The sequence below is a fragment of the Chrysemys picta genome, chromosome 3, assembly GCF_011386835.1.
Source record: "Chrysemys picta bellii isolate R12L10 chromosome 3, ASM1138683v2, whole genome shotgun sequence".
In the NCBI taxonomy this organism is placed as follows: Eukaryota; Metazoa; Chordata; order Testudines; family Emydidae; genus Chrysemys; species Chrysemys picta.
In genome coordinates this window covers 106,179,422-106,198,467 of record NC_088793.1, presented here as the reverse complement: position 1 = coordinate 106,198,467, position 19,046 = coordinate 106,179,422, and the positions used below count along the sequence as shown (strand labels likewise).

At 42.5% G+C, this 19,046-nt stretch overlaps 1 protein-coding gene across 9 annotated transcripts in view; it reads left to right on the top strand.

Annotated features, from left to right (window-relative positions):
* Positions 1-8,889: 8,889 nt before the first annotated feature.
* NHSL1 (NHS like 1) overlaps positions 8,890-19,046 on the top strand; it is a 244,036-nt gene continuing 233,879 nt past the window's right edge. For all 9 annotated transcript variants that reach the window (XM_065590262.1, XM_065590261.1, XM_005280349.4 and 6 more), the window contains exon 1: positions 8,890-9,400. In XM_065590262.1, the coding sequence (XP_065446334.1) occupies positions 9,031-9,400 (370 nt within the window). In that variant the 5' untranslated portion in view covers positions 8,890-9,030. The remainder of the gene's footprint in view (positions 9,401-19,046) is intronic.

Sequence of the window (19,046 nt, the reverse complement as noted above, 5' to 3'; positions counted from 1 at the left end):
TTGGGGGAGCATGCTGTAACCCCCATATTCCTCATTTTCATATAATTGTGGTCTTACATATAAAGCATGCCTTGTAAGGTATCAGGGGAAAGGTTATGATCTGCTGAAAGTCATTTCTCTATCCATATATGTATATCATTAATGCATATGAAGATTTGAGAATTCTGTAGTATGGTTGTCACTAAAACATGCTGTCAGTTGGGGGAAATCAGCCAGATATTAGCTCCCAGGAGGCAACAGCAAGGAAAGTAACCAATGCCCAGGCAGGGTGTCAAACAACCCATTAACAACCATTGTTCACCAAGGGAGCTACAATGCAGTGATTCATCTGCATGAGGCCACACCAGGGGAATTGCTCAACCTTGCTTGGAGAGACTCAGCAATGCCCTCCAGACACGCCTGGACTTGTGCTCCCCAAGCACCTGGACTGAGAGTATAAAATAGACAGAGCGGACACATATTGGACCTTTCTCCTGCCCCCACCTATGCTGCAAGCAACCAAGACACCGAGAAGAAGACAAGACTCCAACACAGGAGATTGGCCCAGGCTTAAGGAACAAACCTGTATATTAAGGACTGCAATATCCAGTGGGGTGAGAAAAACTGCTTAATCTAGTTCAGGGGTTCTCAAACTGGGCGTTGGGACCCCTCAGGGGGTCATGAGGTTATTACCTGGGGGGTCGCGAGCGGTCAGCCTCCACCCCAACCCCACTTTGCCTCCAGCATTTATGATGATGTTAAATATATTAAAAACACTTTTTAAAATTTATAGCAGAGGACTCACTCAGAGGCTTGCTATGTGAAAGGGGTCACGAGTACAAAAATTTGAAAACCCCTGATCTAGTTGCTGCCCAGACTAATAGGGTTGAGAGTTTAGACTGCGTGCTTATATTTTATTTTGGTAACCACTCTGACTTGTTATGCTTTGACTTATAATCACTTAACATCTATCTTTATAGTTAATAAATCTGTTTGTTTATTCTACCTGAAGCAGTGCGTTTGGTTTGAAGTGCGTCAGAGACTCCTCTGGTGCATATCAATTTATTTGTTAAATTGATGAACTCCTATATGCTTGCAGCATCCAGCGGGCATAACTGGACACTGCAAGACAGAGGTTCCTAGGTTTGTGTCTGGGACTGGAGATATTGGCTAGTGTCATTTGCTTGCAAGTAGCTGGGAGCAGTTTACATGCCAGACGCTGTGCGTGAACAGCCCAGGAGTAGGGCTTCTCACAGCAGAGCAGGGTAAGGCTGGCTCCCAGAGTCAAGTATTGGAGTGGCCTAGCAGATCACCGGTCCAGATAACACCAGAGGGGAACATCACAGGGATATTTCATGCATAAATGCATGTAAAAAAGGCCAGGAGAGAGGACTGGGAAAAGGTGTTTGAGACTGATGCTGTTGGCAGGAAAAACTGGGCAGTCCCTTCCCTTGTGCAGAGCTCCATGGAAGTCACTGTAGCTCTGAGAAGCATGGACTAGCTGGCAGGATTGGGCCCAGGGGAGTTGGAGCAATTTTTATAGTGGGGATGCTGATGATGGAAACCGTGTATTTGGTGATTGTTATTAGTGCTTCAAGCCAGGGGCTGCAGCAGCACCCCTAGTTCCAGCACCACTGATTGGACCTGAGGTATAAGCTAGGGCAGAGTTGTAAAAACAAGTTTAAAATTGATATGCTGGGTAAGGAGGAGATTTCAGTCAGTCATGTTGGTTATGGTCATCTTCAGAGCTTGGGAATAGCAGAGCCAAAATGCCAATCAGAGGTTCTGCAGCATTAGCATGCTACAATGGTGATCTTCAAGATAGTGTATTGATATTTAAAATTTAAAAAACAGTTAGCACCCTTGGAGAAGAACTTAAAAATATATATTTTTTTAAATATAGCACCACTAGTATGCATGTGGGAGGTACAGGTTTAAAGACATGGGATGAAATCCTGGCCCCATTAAGATGAATGGCAAAACTCTGACTTCCATGTCCTAAGAAATGTACAGAAGGTTTTACTGTACTTAAAAGGACAATTTCAGACAAACTTTATAGGTCAAATTCACTCCCCAGCTCCTGCACACTGTTAATATTTCAGCAAGATCAGATGTGTAATGGTCAACAACTAGGGCATGGTTGGTCAGGACTAGTGATGAGAACAGTGACAGTCATCCTACTGGTCAGAGCTCAGGTCAGGGACCAGGGACTAGTCAGGAACCAGACAAAGAACAGAGCTGGAGCAGCCTGGGGCAGGACAGGAACAAGGCAGACACATGAGCAATCACATCTGCAGACATAAGTATTGCACAGCCAGTGACCTGGTGCTGAGCTTAAAAGAGCAGATCTGCTGGCTCCCCTCATCCAGTCAGGTAGGCTGTCCAAACAGGCGGTTCTGCTGTAGCTCAGCTGTGTTAATTAGTCTGCCTGGGGATTGAGGTAACTAGTCCCAGGCTCATCTGTAGGTCCTCATTTCATCCTGACAAATGGTTAATGGATGGATAAGTATACTTTCCTCTGTGCCATGACTCTCCATTTACTACTACCAGCTCAACTGGATTAAAGTGAGTAAAGAGTAGTTTAGTGCTCCATCTACAATAAGCAATGAGTAAATTCTACAAGCCTTTGTAGTTTTCCACGTGTGGATATAGACCTTTAAAGTTACTGAGCCCTAATGTTGTAATTGAACTTGTAGCTTAAAGGTGTGGAGCATATGGTTATGGTACTCAGTGAGTCCACATTTTAGGACAAGTACTTTAACATAAAATAGATATTGACCTGAAATTCTTAATAGAGTTTCTACTGCCTTTTCCTCTGTCTTCTTTGCCACTCCCATTCTGTTTCCTGCTCCCCAGTTTGTTACCCCATTTCTCATTATTAGGAGATATGCAGCAGGCAAGCTTTCTCAGGCCATAGCAAATACCTACATTTTCCCCATATTTAGGCACTTAATTTGATGTGTGTAATTTGCTATCTTTGTTCTAGCAGAAAGGGGGAGCTGTGCAACAAAAAAAAATTACAAATAAATAAAAGAACACATTCTCAATGCGGTAAAAGGGGAAGTAAGAAGTTTTCCAACAAGAAACTCTCAGAAGAGATAAGATTATATGCATGTGTTTCTAGAAGTACCTTTTGTGAAAATATAAAATTCCTTTTGTGGAAAAACAAAGTTTGTATCTGTTCTTCTAATTAACTTAACTATTTTAATTTGTTCTCTTTATTATGATAAATGCTTTAGCTCTTCAACTGGTGGGGATTTTTTCATAAAATTTCATAGCATAGCTAATGCCAAAACTGCAGTGGGAGAGTTTCTACTACTTCAGTTATCTTGGATACTAAATTATGCTGCAGTTACAAGGGGAATGTAGAGGACAGAATAGCTATTTTCCATTTCCCCCCCAGATTCCCTTTCCACAAGCAGTCTAAGATTTTGTTCTTCTCTACACATAAGGAAGTTTTTAAAGTTGTTTTTTCCTTCCTGTACCTCTTCCTTCTGTGTGGGCAGAAACTGATGTCTTGCAGACACAGTGAGACCATAACAGCCCTTCCCAGTGACATTTCCATTTCTTATTTTGCCTGGGGATTATTCCCACACCAAAAAGTTTGGGGTTTTTTAAGACTTAAGTTAAATTTCCAGCCTGCAAATGCAGGACCAGAGCCTCACTTAGTGGAATTAGTGCTACTTTATAGACTGCAATGGAGTTTCACTCTTTGATACCAGCTGAGCATTTGGCCTACAGTTTTGTTTAATGATTAATGCTCTTCCAACCCTGGTTCTGTATTAAATATTATCCTTTCCCTGAATCATACTCGGTGGAACTACCAGGGGTAAAAGTAACTTAAAGGACTTATCAGTATGCTGGAGTCCTGAGCGGGGGTGTGGCCTCAACCAGAAGAGGTAGGGCCTTTAAATCAAGATTTAAAGGCTGCAGCTGGGAGCCTGGGGCCTTTAAATCATGCCCCCAGAGCTACCGGCTGCAGAGGTGGCTAGGAGCCCCAGGGCTAGGGGGCGATTTAAAGGGCCCGGGGCTCTGGCCGCCGCTACCATAGCAGAGCTCCGGGCCCTTTAAATTGCTGCCCAAGCCTGGCTGCCTGAGCCCTGGGGTAGCGGCAGCAGGGCTTGGGGGTGGGGGGGCACTTTAAAGGGCCAGGGCTCCCCGCAGCAGCAGGATCCCCGAGCCCTTTAAATCCCCGCCTGAGCCTCGGGGTAGGCGGCAGGGCTACGGCAGCGCTTTAATGGGCTCCCCACAGCAGCAGGAGCCCCGGGCCCTTTAAAGCGCCACCCGAGCCTGGCTGCCGGGAGGTGATTTAAAGGGCTGGGGGCTCCAACCGCTGCAGGGAGCCCCAGCCCTTTAAAATGCCATCCTGGGGAAGCTGGTCTGGTCTGGCACAGAGTACTGGCTCTTGCCGGTATGTCGTACCAGACTGTAGCGGCTGATTTTCACCTCTGGGAACTACTCATATGTATAAAGCTAAGAACATACATAAAGGGTTTGCAGTATCAGGGCTGAAATCTGAACTTCTCTAGTAAGAAGAAAGTCAGTGTTAGATCCTTAAGTTTTATTTAACCCATCTATTATTAAAACTTCAAGTATTATAAAAAGGAGTATAGTCATTATCTCATATAAGGAATTTAAGTTGCAGGTATGTCTTCATGGTTTTGTGGAAAGCACAGTATTCAACAGATATAATTTTTTAAAATTATAAGACACCATCACCTATTCTTTACCTAACTCTAGGCCTTTTTAAAAAAATCTATATTAAAGTTCCCTTTGGCTAATTAATTCCATCTTCTACACATACCCATTTATTGTCTTCTAAAAAAATTATAAAAATATAATTCTCTTAATTCAAACATCCTGGTGAACAAGCTACATAGTCCTAGTTAAGTGGCTATTCCAATTAAAAGAAAAAGCCATTTAAAAATATGCCTAAATCTTATAAAATACAGCACTAACATTTTTATTCTTGTATTTTTGTTCAATCACTCAATTTCATCTTTACTTAATCTTATTTTAATATTTATTGGCAACTTCTGTATTACAAAGACAGTGCTTAAGGTGAAGTTTTAACACCTGGCTAACTATCGTTACCTGGATATTCACAACTCATGGTAATAAAGTTTAGTACAGGTGTGTTTGCAGGATTAGGGCCTAAGAGTTTTTAAATATTGCCATATATGCTACCTTTTGTTAGTAAAAACACATGGAAGGGGAATCCTACTTTTCCAAGTCTGCCACTATATTTCCTCAAATCTTTGTAGCTTCTTCATCTGCTAAAGGCAATACTAATGACAGAACCACAAGTGACTGATGGTTTTTCTAGATGAATATGATCCACAGAAATATAATAGCCAGGTCCTGTAGATCTCCGCTCTTCTGTACACCCCACAGCAGTTCAGCAACTGCTCCTATTATACTCCCATTGACTGTGTCCTCCCATTAGCACTAACCTCTGTGTAAGGACTTCAAATAGATATCCCCACTGATGCAACTAACCCAGTTTTCATAAAATTTCATAGCATAGCTAATGCCAAAACTGCAGTGGGAGAGTTTCTACTACTTCAAGTATCTTGGATACCAAATTATGCTGCAGTTAAGAGGGCAGAATAGCTATTTACCATTCTCCCCCCCACCCCCACCCCCGATTCCCTTTCCCCTTTCCACAAGCAGTCTGATTTTGTTCTTCTCTACACATGCAGCAAAAATTGGACAATCATCCAATTAAGCAGCAGTCATTGCCATTCACTAACACAAAGCTAAATTGGTTCCATAGGGGATATCCCAGTATAGTAGTCATGATTAAGAGCACCCCAACAGAATACTGTATGGTTGCAGAGAAGGAACAACTGTGAGGATGGAGGTTGTGGTTTTCATCTATGCCAGCATTACATATTGAAGTAAGAGAGACAAGGAGGTGGTGGTAATTTCTTTAATTGGCCCTCCTTGCCTTTCTAATATCCTGGAACCAACAGGGCTACAACACTGCCTGCATTTTCATAGATTCAAGGACTGGAAGGGACCTCGAGAGATCATTGAGTCCAGTCCCCTGCCCTCATGGCAGGACCAAATACTGTCTAGACCATCCCTGATAGACATTTATCTAACCTACTCTTAAATAGCTCCAGAGATGGAGATTCCACAACCTCCCTAGGCAGTTTATTCCAGTGTTTAACCACCCTGACAGTTAGGAACTTTTTCCTAATGTCCAACCTAAACCTCCCTTGCTGCAGTTTAAGCCCATTGCTGCTTGTTCTATCCTTAGAGGCTAAGATGAACAAGTTTTCTCCCTCCTCCTTATGACATCCTTTTAGATACCTGAAAACTGCTATCATGTCCCCTCTCAGTCTTCTCTTTTCCAAACTAAACAAACCCAATTCTTTCAGCCTTCCTTAATAGGTCATGTTCTCAAGACCTTTAATCGTTCTTGTTGCTCTTCTCTGGACCCTCTCCAATTTCTCCACATCTTTCTTGAAATGCGGTGCCTAGAACTGGACACAATATTCCAGTTGAGGCCTAACCAGCACAGAGTAGAGCGGAAGAATGACTTCTCGTGTCTTGCTCACAACACACCTGTTAATACATCCCAGAATCACGTTTGCTTTTTTTTTTTTTTTTTTTTGCAACAGCATCACACTGTTGACTCATATTTAGCTTGTGGTCAACTATAACCCCTAGATCCCTTTCTGCCGTACTCCTTCCTAGACAGTCTCTTCCCATTCTGTATTTGTGAAACTGATTGTTCCTTCCTAAGTGGAGCACTTTGCATTTGTCTTTGTTAAACTTAATCCTGTTTACCTCAGACCATTTCTCCAATTTGTCCAGTTCATTTTGAATTATGACCCTGTCCTCCAAAGGAGTTCCAATCCCTCCCAGTTTGGTATCATCTGCAAACTTAATAAGCGTACTTTCTATGCCAATATCTAAGTCGTTAATGAAGATATTGAACAGAGGCGGTCCCAGAACAGAAGTAACTCATTTGGTTTATAACCTTGCATGTTGTGCTGGCTTATTTGGATTTTGTTTCTGTGTAGGGGCCACTTTTATCTGAAAACCTACACTATACATTAATTACAAAACAATCACTAAAATATGCTAAGTGTGTGGCTTCTGACTTGTGTGTGTGTTTAAAAAGAGGTTGTGCCTTGAATGCTCTTGAGTACTGTCTAGTAGTGTAAGAAAAGTGAGAGCTGAGATGCAGTGAGGGTCTCCTATGCTTCTCTCTAGGGCAGGTTTCAGAGTAGCAGCCGTGTTAGTCTGTATCCGCATAAAGAACAGGAGTACTTGTGGCACCTTAGAGACTAACAAATTTATTTGAGCATAAGCTTTCATGGGCTACAGCCCACTTCTTTGGATGCATAGAATGGAACATATATTGAGGATATATATATATATATATATACACACATACAGAGAGCATGAAAAGGTGGGAGTTGTCTTACCAACTCTGAGAGGCCAATTAAGTAAGAGAAGAATAATTTTTGAAGTAAGCCATTACAAACATTGAATCTATCTCCCCTTGTAAGTATTCTCACACTTCTTATCAAACTGTCTGTACTGGGCTAATTTTTTTTTCTTTTACTTAATTGGCCTCTCAGAGTTGGTAAGACAACTCCCACCTTTTCATGCTCTCGGTATGTGTATATATATCTCCTCGATATATGTTCTATTCTATGCATCCGAAGAAGTGGGCTGTAGCCCACGAAAGCTTATGCTCAAATAAATTTGTTAGTCTCTAAGGTGCCACAAGTACTCCTGTTTTTCTCTAGGGCAATGGTTTTCAACCAGTGGTCCATGGATTCCTTGCGTGTGTATGGGGTGTCTGCAGACTATGTCTCAGGGGTCCATGAAAGCAGGCCCCGCGCCCTAAAGAAGAGCACCTAACTTAGGCGCCTTTTTAATTTTTTTACTCACCCAGCGGTGGTTCGGGTCTTCCGCGGCATTTCGGCGGCGGGTCCTTTGGTGCCACGGAAGACCCGGAGCGAGTGAAGGACCTGCCGCCGAAGACCCGGACCGCCGCCGGGTATTCGAATCGGGCCCTGCACTTCCTAAAGCTGGCCCTGCGTGAAAGGTGGTTATCATGGAATAGTGGTTTTCAACCTGTGGGCTGCAGACCATGCCTAACATCTCCAAAGGGGTCTGCCTTTCCATTCAATTTTTTTTAGTGGTCTGCAAATGAAAAAAGGTTGAAAACCCCTGTGGGTAGAGTCAAGTTTTGGTTGGTAGGAGAAGACAAAGGAGGGTAGTTTTCCCTTCTGGGAAGAGTGAAGTTCTGACTGATACCGGGTGGGCGAGGCAGAGATGATCCCACTTCAGCTGGTCCCCAGAGGGGCTGGCAGAGTGGAGGCAGGCTTTCTTTTCACCTTTGCTGCTGGCTGCCAGGGGTGAGGCTCTGGCAGAGGCTCCAGTTCGGGAAGCCACAGGTAGGCGGCGGCCTCTTTTTCTTTTCCCAGGTTTGTTGGTGTGCGTGTTTATTTCCCCCTTCCCCCTCTCTCCCTCCTGCTTTCGCTTTCCGGGTTTGGTTTAGAGTTTGGGTGGAGGTTCAGAGGAGTGAGTGTAGCAGCTCAGGGAGCCCCAGGTGGCTGTTTTGGGCTTTTTATTTCCCTTTCTCTCCTCCGCTTTTCTTTTCCTGGTTTCCCTTCTTTGTGGCTGTAGCCAGGGCACTCTAACCCCCCACCCCCCGCTTCCTCCTCCCCAGCTCCACTTTGGGGGGAGAAACTCCGGCTGTTTTCCTGTCTCCTCGCTGCAAACAACTTCACCGCTTCTCCTCCTCCCCCCTCCCACTGAGCCAGCTTCTTTCCCCTCTGTCTCCCTGAGTGCAATGTGCCTCCTGCTGCCCCATGGCCAGCAGGACTTCTCTCTGCACCTCCCGCACGTGAGCTCCTTTCAGGGCTTCTCCCGGGGTGCAGCGTGAAGTCTCTTCCCCCCGTAATCTCTCTGCGGAGTTGAGGGTGGGGAAAAGTTTGTGGATTGTCGGATTTCCCTCTGAACTCTTGTGGCTCTTGGTTTTGAATGAGGATTTCTTGCTCCCGGGAAGTGTAACCCCCGGAGATGCCTTTCCCGCTGAGGACGGTGGAGCCCCTGAAGCTGTGCAGGTTGGAAGATGCCGGAGGAGATGCTCTGCTGGGACCAGCCAAAGCGGGGGACAAAGAGCGAGCGCAGGCGGCCGGCGGGGCTGGGAGCGGCGGGCGCCGGCGCGGCGCGGGGCTGCTGCTGTTCGGCTCGCTGGAGCAGGTCAGCTCGCACTCGCTGGTCTCCCTGCTCTGGCAGCTCTCCGACCTCTCCCGCTGCGCCAGCGACATCTTCGGCGAGATCCAGAGCCAAGCGGACGCCCTGTGTCGACGCAGCGCCCGGCTCCAGCGCCGCCTGGGCTCCCTGCGCGCTCTGAGCGCCCGCCTCGACCACCGCCGAGTTAAAATCCGTGAGTTGCTGCCAACTTCTTCGCGCCCGCTTTGGGGTGGCTCGCTGCGGGGGCCGGGCTCGCCACCCGGCCCGTCCCCGGCTGGAGCTGGCCGGCCCGAGCCCAGCGAGCTGTATTTGCAGTAAGGACCGGGGGGGATGCAGATCTGTGCGTGAACAGGGGGGGTTAAGGTTTTTCCAGTCCCCGTAGTTAGTCCGCCCAGCTCAGACTGAGGGAAGAACCCGGCCGGCTTTAAGGGAGCAGACGCTCGGCTCCTGCCCAGCTTTGCAGGGTTAACTGGGGGAAAGGGACACATCGAAACTGGTGGCTCTCCCGAGCCTGGCCCCTCCACTGGGGAATCTGTCCCGCCCTTGCAAAACTGCCAGGGAAATGTACCAGCCCGCGCACCACCTCTGCGTGCCTGATTGATGCCAGGATGGCCAAACTCTTAGGCGGGGCCGGGGAATCCGTAGGGCTGAGCTGATGGTTTGTTTTGAGGCTGTTAATCAGGCCGGCTCGCAGCATGAAAGCTACTCGAAATGGGCGGGCCCCTGCGCCGCAGGGAGCCCCATAAATTTAGCATGGAGCAGTTTGCACGGTTAGGGTTTTAGGCCTTGTTTGCGCTGGGAAGAGTATGTTAACTAACATGTTAACGTGGTGTGGCTAAAAGCCAGTTGTTTAAAAACGTGTTAAATGGTTGTGGTTTAGCTGTTAGCTATGACCAGCTGAAAACATTTGAAAAGGCAGCTTGTCCTGTCTAACTGGTATTAACATGATATGAAACGCGACAAACCTATATACACATTGGAAAATGCATCACATTAGAAAACGTATTAGATAAGCGACATTCATGTGTTGCATTTTCCCTTGTAGATCTGTCCTCAGTGCCTGCCTGCCTCCTCCCCTCAACATCCTGAGGGGATTATTACTTCATGTTTAAAAAAAAAAAAAACATGTTGAATGCTCTTATTTCTAATAATTTGGAGCCCAATAAACATTCCCCAACCTGGCCATCCACTCTCACTGAAATACAAAACTCTAGCCAAGCTTGCTTCACATAATCATCTCCCCTCTGTCTCTCAACTGAAGTTCAGAGGGATCACGACACGGTTTTCACACTAAGCTCCACATTTCGTTCCAGTAGTTCTCTTTTTGGCTCCTGTGCATGGAGCAGTTGGAATTTCCTGCTGGCTGAGGGTAGTGAAGTTTTCAGCATGGAGGGTTTTTTCCAGTCTTTCTGCCTGTCACTGATCTGATTCAGTGAAAAGCAAGGCTGTAGGATAAAGGACAGTAAACTGACGGTACAGGGTGAGGGACTTGTTTGTTTGTCAGTACTTTAAACACTACTAGTTTTCAGCTATAATATGGCACAGTAACTATGAGACTTTTTTTTTTGTCTGGTTTATGCTGTTTTTTTAACCAGTTCAGTCATAGCCATTCATCAGATTGCTTGTGCATACTTCAGTTAACATTTTAAAATTTGTATATACTTCAGTTCTTCCAAACATTTTGTTAATTCTTTTTCTCTGTTCCATGGTTCTTCTGACTTGACTTTCATTTATATGATACTCTCTTATATGCAGACTAATCACAAATTTGAATTTATAACTCAATATAGAGCTCAAGCTGCAAAACTTAGATTTGGCCTTGGATTTTGAATCCCTCATATTTGGATTTTGGTTTAGGTCCATCTTTGTTAGTCACCAAATCAATTCATTGTGAGAAGGGACCTAAAAGCTGTCTAAACAAGTACCAAGGGAATTACATTTCAGTTTGTATAGACTACATTAAGTACAAAAGAGTGGAAGATCTGCTTTCAGATATTACCTTCGCTTTCCCAAGCATGCACACACAATTTGGTGGAAAGAAGACGATTCTGTATATCTCAGAAAACTCCTATAATCACTACATTTTTCAACTGACACAGAGAAAAGGGTACATCAAAGGGTACTCACCTGATAGATGTAGTTTCTTGGCCTGTAGGGTGACCAGGCATCTCAACATTAGGGGCTTTGTGTTGTATAGCGACTATACCCCCTGAAAAAAAGTGTCCTGATTTTAGACACTTGCTATCTGGTCAGTCACCCTATTGGCACGTGTTCTGGCACTCCAAAATGTAGGCCAAAGATGGAGTAATCCCAACCAACCTCACTTCTTACACCACGTGAAAAGTACAGTACTCAAGAATTATTTTTCATTTTTTTCTTTTCTCTGAATTCCCTTTTAATTTGACAATTACATTTAAATTTAATTTTAATGTCTTTGTGTATTTAAGTTTCCAGAACTATACATATTTCTTCTATTCTGCCTTCCTCATGCTTTTAGAGATGCCTCTCCAGTGTAGACAAATTGCATTGCTTTTTCTTTATGCCTCCATAATTTACAAAGCCTCATTTAATTAATAAAGTTATGTAGTTTATTGAGCTGTATTTAATTAATAGTGAGTTATGTTTATATTTAAAAAAATATTTTAGAAAAGACTTTTGTGAAGCAACTTTTCTGTGGATTATTTTGGGTAACTAACAACTTTTTATAGCTGCTGTTCAGACTAACCATTTTAATATGCAGTTTAATGTTACCTGTTAATTCTCTTGTGAGATGCTTTCTTCTGCTTGTATTCTTGAAAATGAGATTTAGTGGGGTGATCAACAGTAGTTAACATCATGAACTCATCTGTAATGGAAGCTGTCAAGGCTTGTCTGCAAGTTTAACCCCGTGGTGCTGGCATTGAAGGAAATATCTGCAAAACAAAGAGAGTAGTTTAATTATGTTTGGTTTTGTTTTGTATACCAGTGTCACAAATATTTGCTTTTCAGAATAACATACCTACACAATAAAAGCTTCACATAAGAAACTATTAGCTGAAGGGAAGGAACAGAGGAGAGTAAATCAATTAACATTGTTTTCAGTTGTCAGATCCTTATTGCTTGCAGAAGGAAAGTAATGTTATGAATAACAATAGTTGTTTTGGTGCACAAATTGCTGAAAAGCATTGACTTTTCATTAATAATATTGCAGTTGGTGGTTAAGTATTTTGGTTTAACTTTTGTGTTATGGAGCTTTCAAAAGTTTCTTTGTACCTGTTAGAGCCCAGAGAATCCCTCCTTGGATTGAGGATCCCATCATCATCATGACTTGCATTCCTTCAGCCTAGAGAGAGGGATGGGACTCCCTTAAAGTTTGCCAGTATTCGTCAAGCAGCCAGAAGGTAGTGGTTGCTCTAAACTACTCATTCCTGACTGGTCCCAGAATGTAGGGAACTGCTTTCACTCTGTTTAGGAATATTAAGGTTTGTTTTTTGTTTTTTTGTTTTTAAATATGGGTTATAGTTTATTTTAGAACAATATGTGCACACAAGGGTGGGGCAGGAGTGGAGGCAACATAACCACAACAAACCCTTTTGTCTTCGAATCTTGGTAGTTAGTCATTCTCTAAACAGCCATGCAGTATGCTTGTTTGTCTGACTACATAACTGAGTGTAAGGCCCATATGTTCCTTAATGCTGCTATGACATCCTGTACTTTTGTGTGTTAATAGCATTAGTAATTTAAAAATTGTTTTAAACTGTCAGCTAGTTCTTTTTAGTTATCTACCTTTGGTCTCCCTAATGCTCATTTTGGAGAAAATCTGTTCTGCTTAAAGAATGTGTTAATTAAAATACATTCACTGAGTGCCCTGGATGCAGAAGGATGTTTAGACTTTTCAAACCAGTAAAGAATACACGTGTCTAGGGTGGCCAGGTGTCCGGTTTTCAACTGGAATGTCTGGTCAAAAAGAGATCCTGGCAGCTCCGGTCAGCACTGATAACTGGGCCATTAAAAGTCCGGGCGGCGGTGCTGCGGGTCTAAGGCAGGCTACTCCCTACCTGTCCTGGTACCGCGCTGCGCCCCGGAAGCAGCCAGCAGGTCCAGCTCCTAGGCGTGGGGGCCACGGGGCTCCACGTGCTGTCCCTACCCTGAGCACCGGCTCCACACTCCCATTGGCCCGGGGTGGTGGTGCCTGTGGGCAAGAGCAGCATGCAGAGCCTCTTCCCCTCCTCCCCCAGGTTTTCATTAAGCTTATGTAATTTCCTCATTGTTGTATGCCTTTGTAAAACACACTAGTTATAATAACAACAACAGTAGCACTTATATATAGCTTTTCATCTTCAAGGCACTGTGCAAACTTCAGTGAAAAAAGGGAAAATTTCAGATTTTAAACTTCACAGCTAAGATGGGGACTGGGAGTGAATGCAAGTGTGAGCCTACTAGGAATGATTGTCCGCTGCTCATAAAATGACAAATACTAATGAGATGACAGTAGTGGCTCTTGAGTGAATTGCATCCTTTTCTTTACTCATTTGGGGCCTGATAAGGTGAGGTGCTATGCACCCTCAAATGTCATTGCTTTTTAGGGGAGTCAAGGGCACTCAGCACCTTTTAGGAAGCACTCCGGGTCTCATCCTATATGTAAATATGGTGATGTAAACAGAAGAGTGTTTATGCAGATTAAAAGCATGCTTTTTCCTGCAAATTTACAGACTCAATTAACCCTCATTTAAAATTTAATCCTAAAGCATCCATCCAATGTGAATTCCTGGATTTTACCAGATAGATTGCTTAATCTAATTTGACTGTTTAGATGCTTCAATTCTATTTAGTTACAAGTATGACTTACAAGTGTTTTATAGAATAAATCTTCTAATTATTTTGTACATACAATCTGCATTATAAGCTTTTGCATTTAGAAAATTAGTCTGAAGACGCTCTCCACGATTTAATAGAGTGAAGACAAGGTAGTTACATGTTCATTTTACTATCTTTCATTCTGCTTACCCAATTGATGGAACAATGAGAGGAAGTTCTCGACATCAGGCCGTCCTGCTTCCACTTTGATCAGAAAACTCCTCTGATCAGGTGGCTTTTGGCTGAGGAGCACACAAAGTAGAACATAAGCCTGGCTACATAGCATTGATCAGCCTGTTCTGGAGATCCGACAGGTCATGTATTTGTTGTAGGGGCTGGGAGGAGATATTCGATATCTATGCAAATATTAACACTGCTTTCCTTCTCTGTGGATCACACTGTTCACAGGCCTGGGAGGTCACAACTCTTGCCTCTTCCCTGGCCCTTTCTGCTTCTTCAAGGCGATATTAGGAAGGAAATACTATGAAATGAACCTTGTGAAATTTTCTGGGTCAGATGTCTCCCATACTAGGGTGGGATTTGTTTTTTACACGTTGTGCTGCTGCAGAAGAAACTGACTCCTGTGGTATGTGTGGGGACTTAACTACTGGTGTTTTCTAGGGCCTGGTCTACACTTAAGTTGTCAACTTAGCTATGGTGCTCAGGAGTGTGAAAAATTGTCACCCCTGATTCTAGGTGGATAGAAGAATGCTCCCATCAACCTGGCTATCACCACTTTGGGAGGTGAAATCCCTTCTGACCTTGGGCAGCGTCTATGCTATGACACTACAATGGCATAGCTATAGCACCATAGCTATTTTGCTGCAGCGCCTGTAGTGTAGACATGGCCTGTATCCATAACTCTATCAGTCCTGAAGATATAGCACAATATGTAGGAAATGCATCATTTTATACTTTCTAAATTGTTCATACAGAAGTATATATATAATACGCACACACTTAAAAACAAACATGAACTTGCTAATATCAGAGAGAGGTAAACTGAGGTAGACAGAGAGTCCTTGCAGAAGTCTGGCTTTCTGTTTTTCTGATACAAGGGAACTGTAGACTCATTAGCACAATTGAGTTTAGGTTTCATCTCCTGCTATTTTGTTTAGTAAGTATTTCCCACTCTTTGTGAACAAGGCAGTGCTGGAGCACATTTCCTGCTTTAGCTGAACAGGAAGCTTTATTCAGCTTATTCGTAGGGAAACCTGTTCTCTGCCCCCAACTACCAAAGTGAACATTGTTCAGGACAGCATCAGCAGTGGGCTAAGGATGATGGACTGACTGACTGATTTATTGGTCTGACAGTAGCTTCTTGTAGAATGAAGGATTGTATAAAATATCTGCCACCTAGTAATAAACACTGTTTGAACAGAGGGCAGTGTGCAGTTCAGAAATCTTCACTGAGGAGGGGCTTCCCCTCTGGATCAAAAACTTCATTCTAATGGTGTTTTTGGACCACATTCGGGTACTATACTGCTTCCACAGATGCTAGTCTGACTGCTGTGACTACAGTCTAGCATACAGTCCTCCTGGGCTCACAGAAGAGAAACCTGAAGGTCCAGGAGCAAAGTTCAGATGTTAAATAATTTATAACAAAACTCCCCTACAAATAGAGAGTTAATTTGGAATGTAAAGAGTTTTTTACCCCATTCTTAATTATGGAGAATGCTGCTTAGGAGCAGTTTAACCATTGTCGTATTTATTTTTTTCAAGACTAATTATCTGTGGAAATTCAACCTGACCCTGAGGAGATTTCATTTGAACCGAGCAGAAAGAAAGCTTGAGTTAGAATAGGATTTCCCATAGGCATACTGAATGGCAGAACTCCAGGTGAATTCAATTTGATGAGGATTTGGCTCCCTGTTTTGAAAACGGGACACTCTTTGGCTCAAATCTGTAGCTGCTTTGTACATTTCTTAGAGATCTATTATATGGCACCTATAAATTAACTGCCTTAGATCCTCTGGTTGACTGAACATTCTAGAAACACCTTTGTGGAAAAAAGAGGTAGTCTCATTTTAAGGATACATGGTTAATGCATTAAACTACAAAATATCTAGTTTTTTTTAAAGAAGCCACCCTACCGCTGCATCCCAAATATTCAGATATTATAAGATGCAATAATAGTGCCATCAAAATGGCTTTTCCTGTTAGTGTTGGTCCAGTCTCAGTTTGGTTGAGGGAGGGCTAGTAATCTTAGTCTTGTGGTCTTCTCTTCTGAACAGCTAATGTGAGGTTCTTGCAGGAAAATTATTGCGGGGGGGGGGGCGTTAGGGGGGAGACAGAATGAAAGCCACAGAAATTGCTAAAAACCTCAGATTTCAAGGTGTAAACCAATTTCTAACCGTTAGTGTTTAGAATGAGACCTATATGGGGGCAAGGCTATCCCACATCTGCCTACTGTGGTATTCTTATATCTTTCTCTGAAGTATTAGGCGTTGGCCACTGTTGGAGACAGGATACTAAACTTGATGGACCTCGGTCAGCAGGGCAATTTCTGTGTTTCATTAATTTGTTTGCAAGAAGAAAGGGAAACTTCCCTTCCCTCTGGTATCTGCTGCCATTTATTTGAATATGTAACACTCAGTGTTACCTAGGTCAAATAACATAGCATAATTAAATGTGCAATGACAATGTGAAACCAAACACTGGATGTATTTTTTTATTTAATATATTTAAAACCAATGCACATCCCTCTGTGGTAATATTACCTTCCAGAGACGCAAGGAAAAAAATAATTTTTTGCTTGACTTGCTGAATTTCCTTTTATTCGCTAACCTGACTAGACTACCCCTTTAGGTGCAGTACAAGAGGGAGGGGTTGAGAAATAACGTGAGACTTGGAAAAATGTGTTGAAAATCACAGTGATTATGCATTAAGGTCCCAGTTTCTTTTCTAGTTCTGGAGTAGCTATAAGCAAGACATGATCAAAGCGTATCCTGAATTTTGTTGAAAAGATCAAACCAACCTGGTAATTATAGTATTATTCATGGGTGTAGGCTGGGTATGAACCTTACTGATTGGCTATTGTCAGTAATTTACCACTTGTGCGATTGCAGAAAACGCCTATGTACGTGCGGGTCAAACATAGGCTAGTATGGGTGGACTTTGTAAGATGTTTGTACATTATATAGTGTAGTCTTACTTGAGAGGGAGGGGTTATTGTAATTCCAAGCTTCCTCCCCCCCCATCCCCCTCCTTGGGTCAGCTGAGAGTTGTATTTTTTTGTTACATTAGGCCAAATTGTGGGTGGTGGTGCTACTTTTCTTTGATACTCATTCTAGCCAAGCACCAAAACTGATTTCATTTGAGATTTTGTTATTTCATAAGAATTTTGGTTAGTTAGAATATGAAGACTTAAGATTATGGGTTAGTAACTGAACCACTCTTTTTGAATATTTCAAATTAAAAACTCTATAACCAGTTTGTGCAAAGTAAGCTTATTGATCTGTCCAACTTCCATTGGGCAAGTCTGCACATCACAAATAACCACCACACAATTGGCAATTTTGTTAGCAGCCTCAGCAGAAAGATCTATAGGTGAATGAGCCCATACCATCCTCGCATTTCTAAGTGGCCTTCCAGATCAGGGTTGTGGCATTTTGGCAAGATTACTACTGCCTGTGCTGACCCTGTTCTCTGGATAAATGGGAAACTTCAGTCTCCAGGGCTATCCATCTGGCACCTTTCACGAGCATTTACAAAAATGGAAGGATGTCATGCATATTCCAAACATGCACCTGTGCCTGTGAATCAGTCTGCTGGATTGTCTGAGTCAGCATTCCCTAAAGTAAGTGTCAGTTCTTAGAAGACTCTCCAATAGTGCAGGGCTTGCAAAGGCCTGCTAATAATGAACACATGCTACTCTATTAACCTGTTGGGGTTTCCTCCCCTTGCTTTCCAACTGATCCAAGAGCTGGCAACCAGCACATTACTCTAATTATAAAGTGTATCTGCGTGCAGGAACAAAATTGAAGCTATATCTAATGTAGCTTATGGAAATGCATCAAAACCTCCTGCAGAATAACTTTATATTTTTTATGGGAGAAATCTTATTTTTTTCGTATTTTAAACACAAGCCATATTTTGCTCAGTTGTATTGGTGTGAATCAAGGACAACTCCATTTAAATTAAACCACAATGATATAACAGAAAATAACTTAATTGAAGTGAAAAATACAATAGAATGCATTTCACTTTTCCTTTGTTGCGTAGGGTTCCCTCAGCTTCTTAACTAAATTATATTTTATAGTTCTAGTAGGCTTAGTTTCTTAATTTCAAAATAAATGACATTATATACTTCAGTAGCAAGTCCACAGGATTTTAAATTGAAGGCTAACATCTTGACAACTGGTAGATTTGTTAATGAATATATTTTAATGGAACTCTTTTGCCTGTCTTTTTCAGTTTACAGTAGGTTATATTTAGGCTTGGAAGGTTTATTAATTAATTTATTTATTTACTTGTATTGATAGATAATATAAATATGTTTGTCGCCAATAAAAAAAAAAGTTAATCAGTTATGTCCTGATTTTCAGAATTTCTGAGTACCAAGGACTCTCGCTAAAGCATGTGGTTGCTTAGAATGCTTGAAAATTAGACTATTACATTTTTGTTCAAACAGTAAATAAAAAATTCCAGCTACCAACTTAATTTAGAGCAGAAGTTGAGATTCCAAATATATTCAGAAATATTTCTTCTATTTTGATTGCTAGATAGAAAATGAAAACAAGACAGTTCACCAGATACTTTCAAATAACAACATATCATGGTTTTTAACTCTTTCCCTTTCTTAATCTAAACTTAAGCCATGGTAGCATTTTTGTATCGGCGTTTGAGTGAAGAAAGAATTATTACTTCCATTTGCTGATTTAAATTTAATCATTCCGAGCCTGGTTACATTGTACTGATGAGCTTTCTTGTTGGTTTGTTTAAATAAGAAAGCAAGCCTTGCCACCTAACAGCAATCTGACATCTGCCTCATGTTTTCCGCT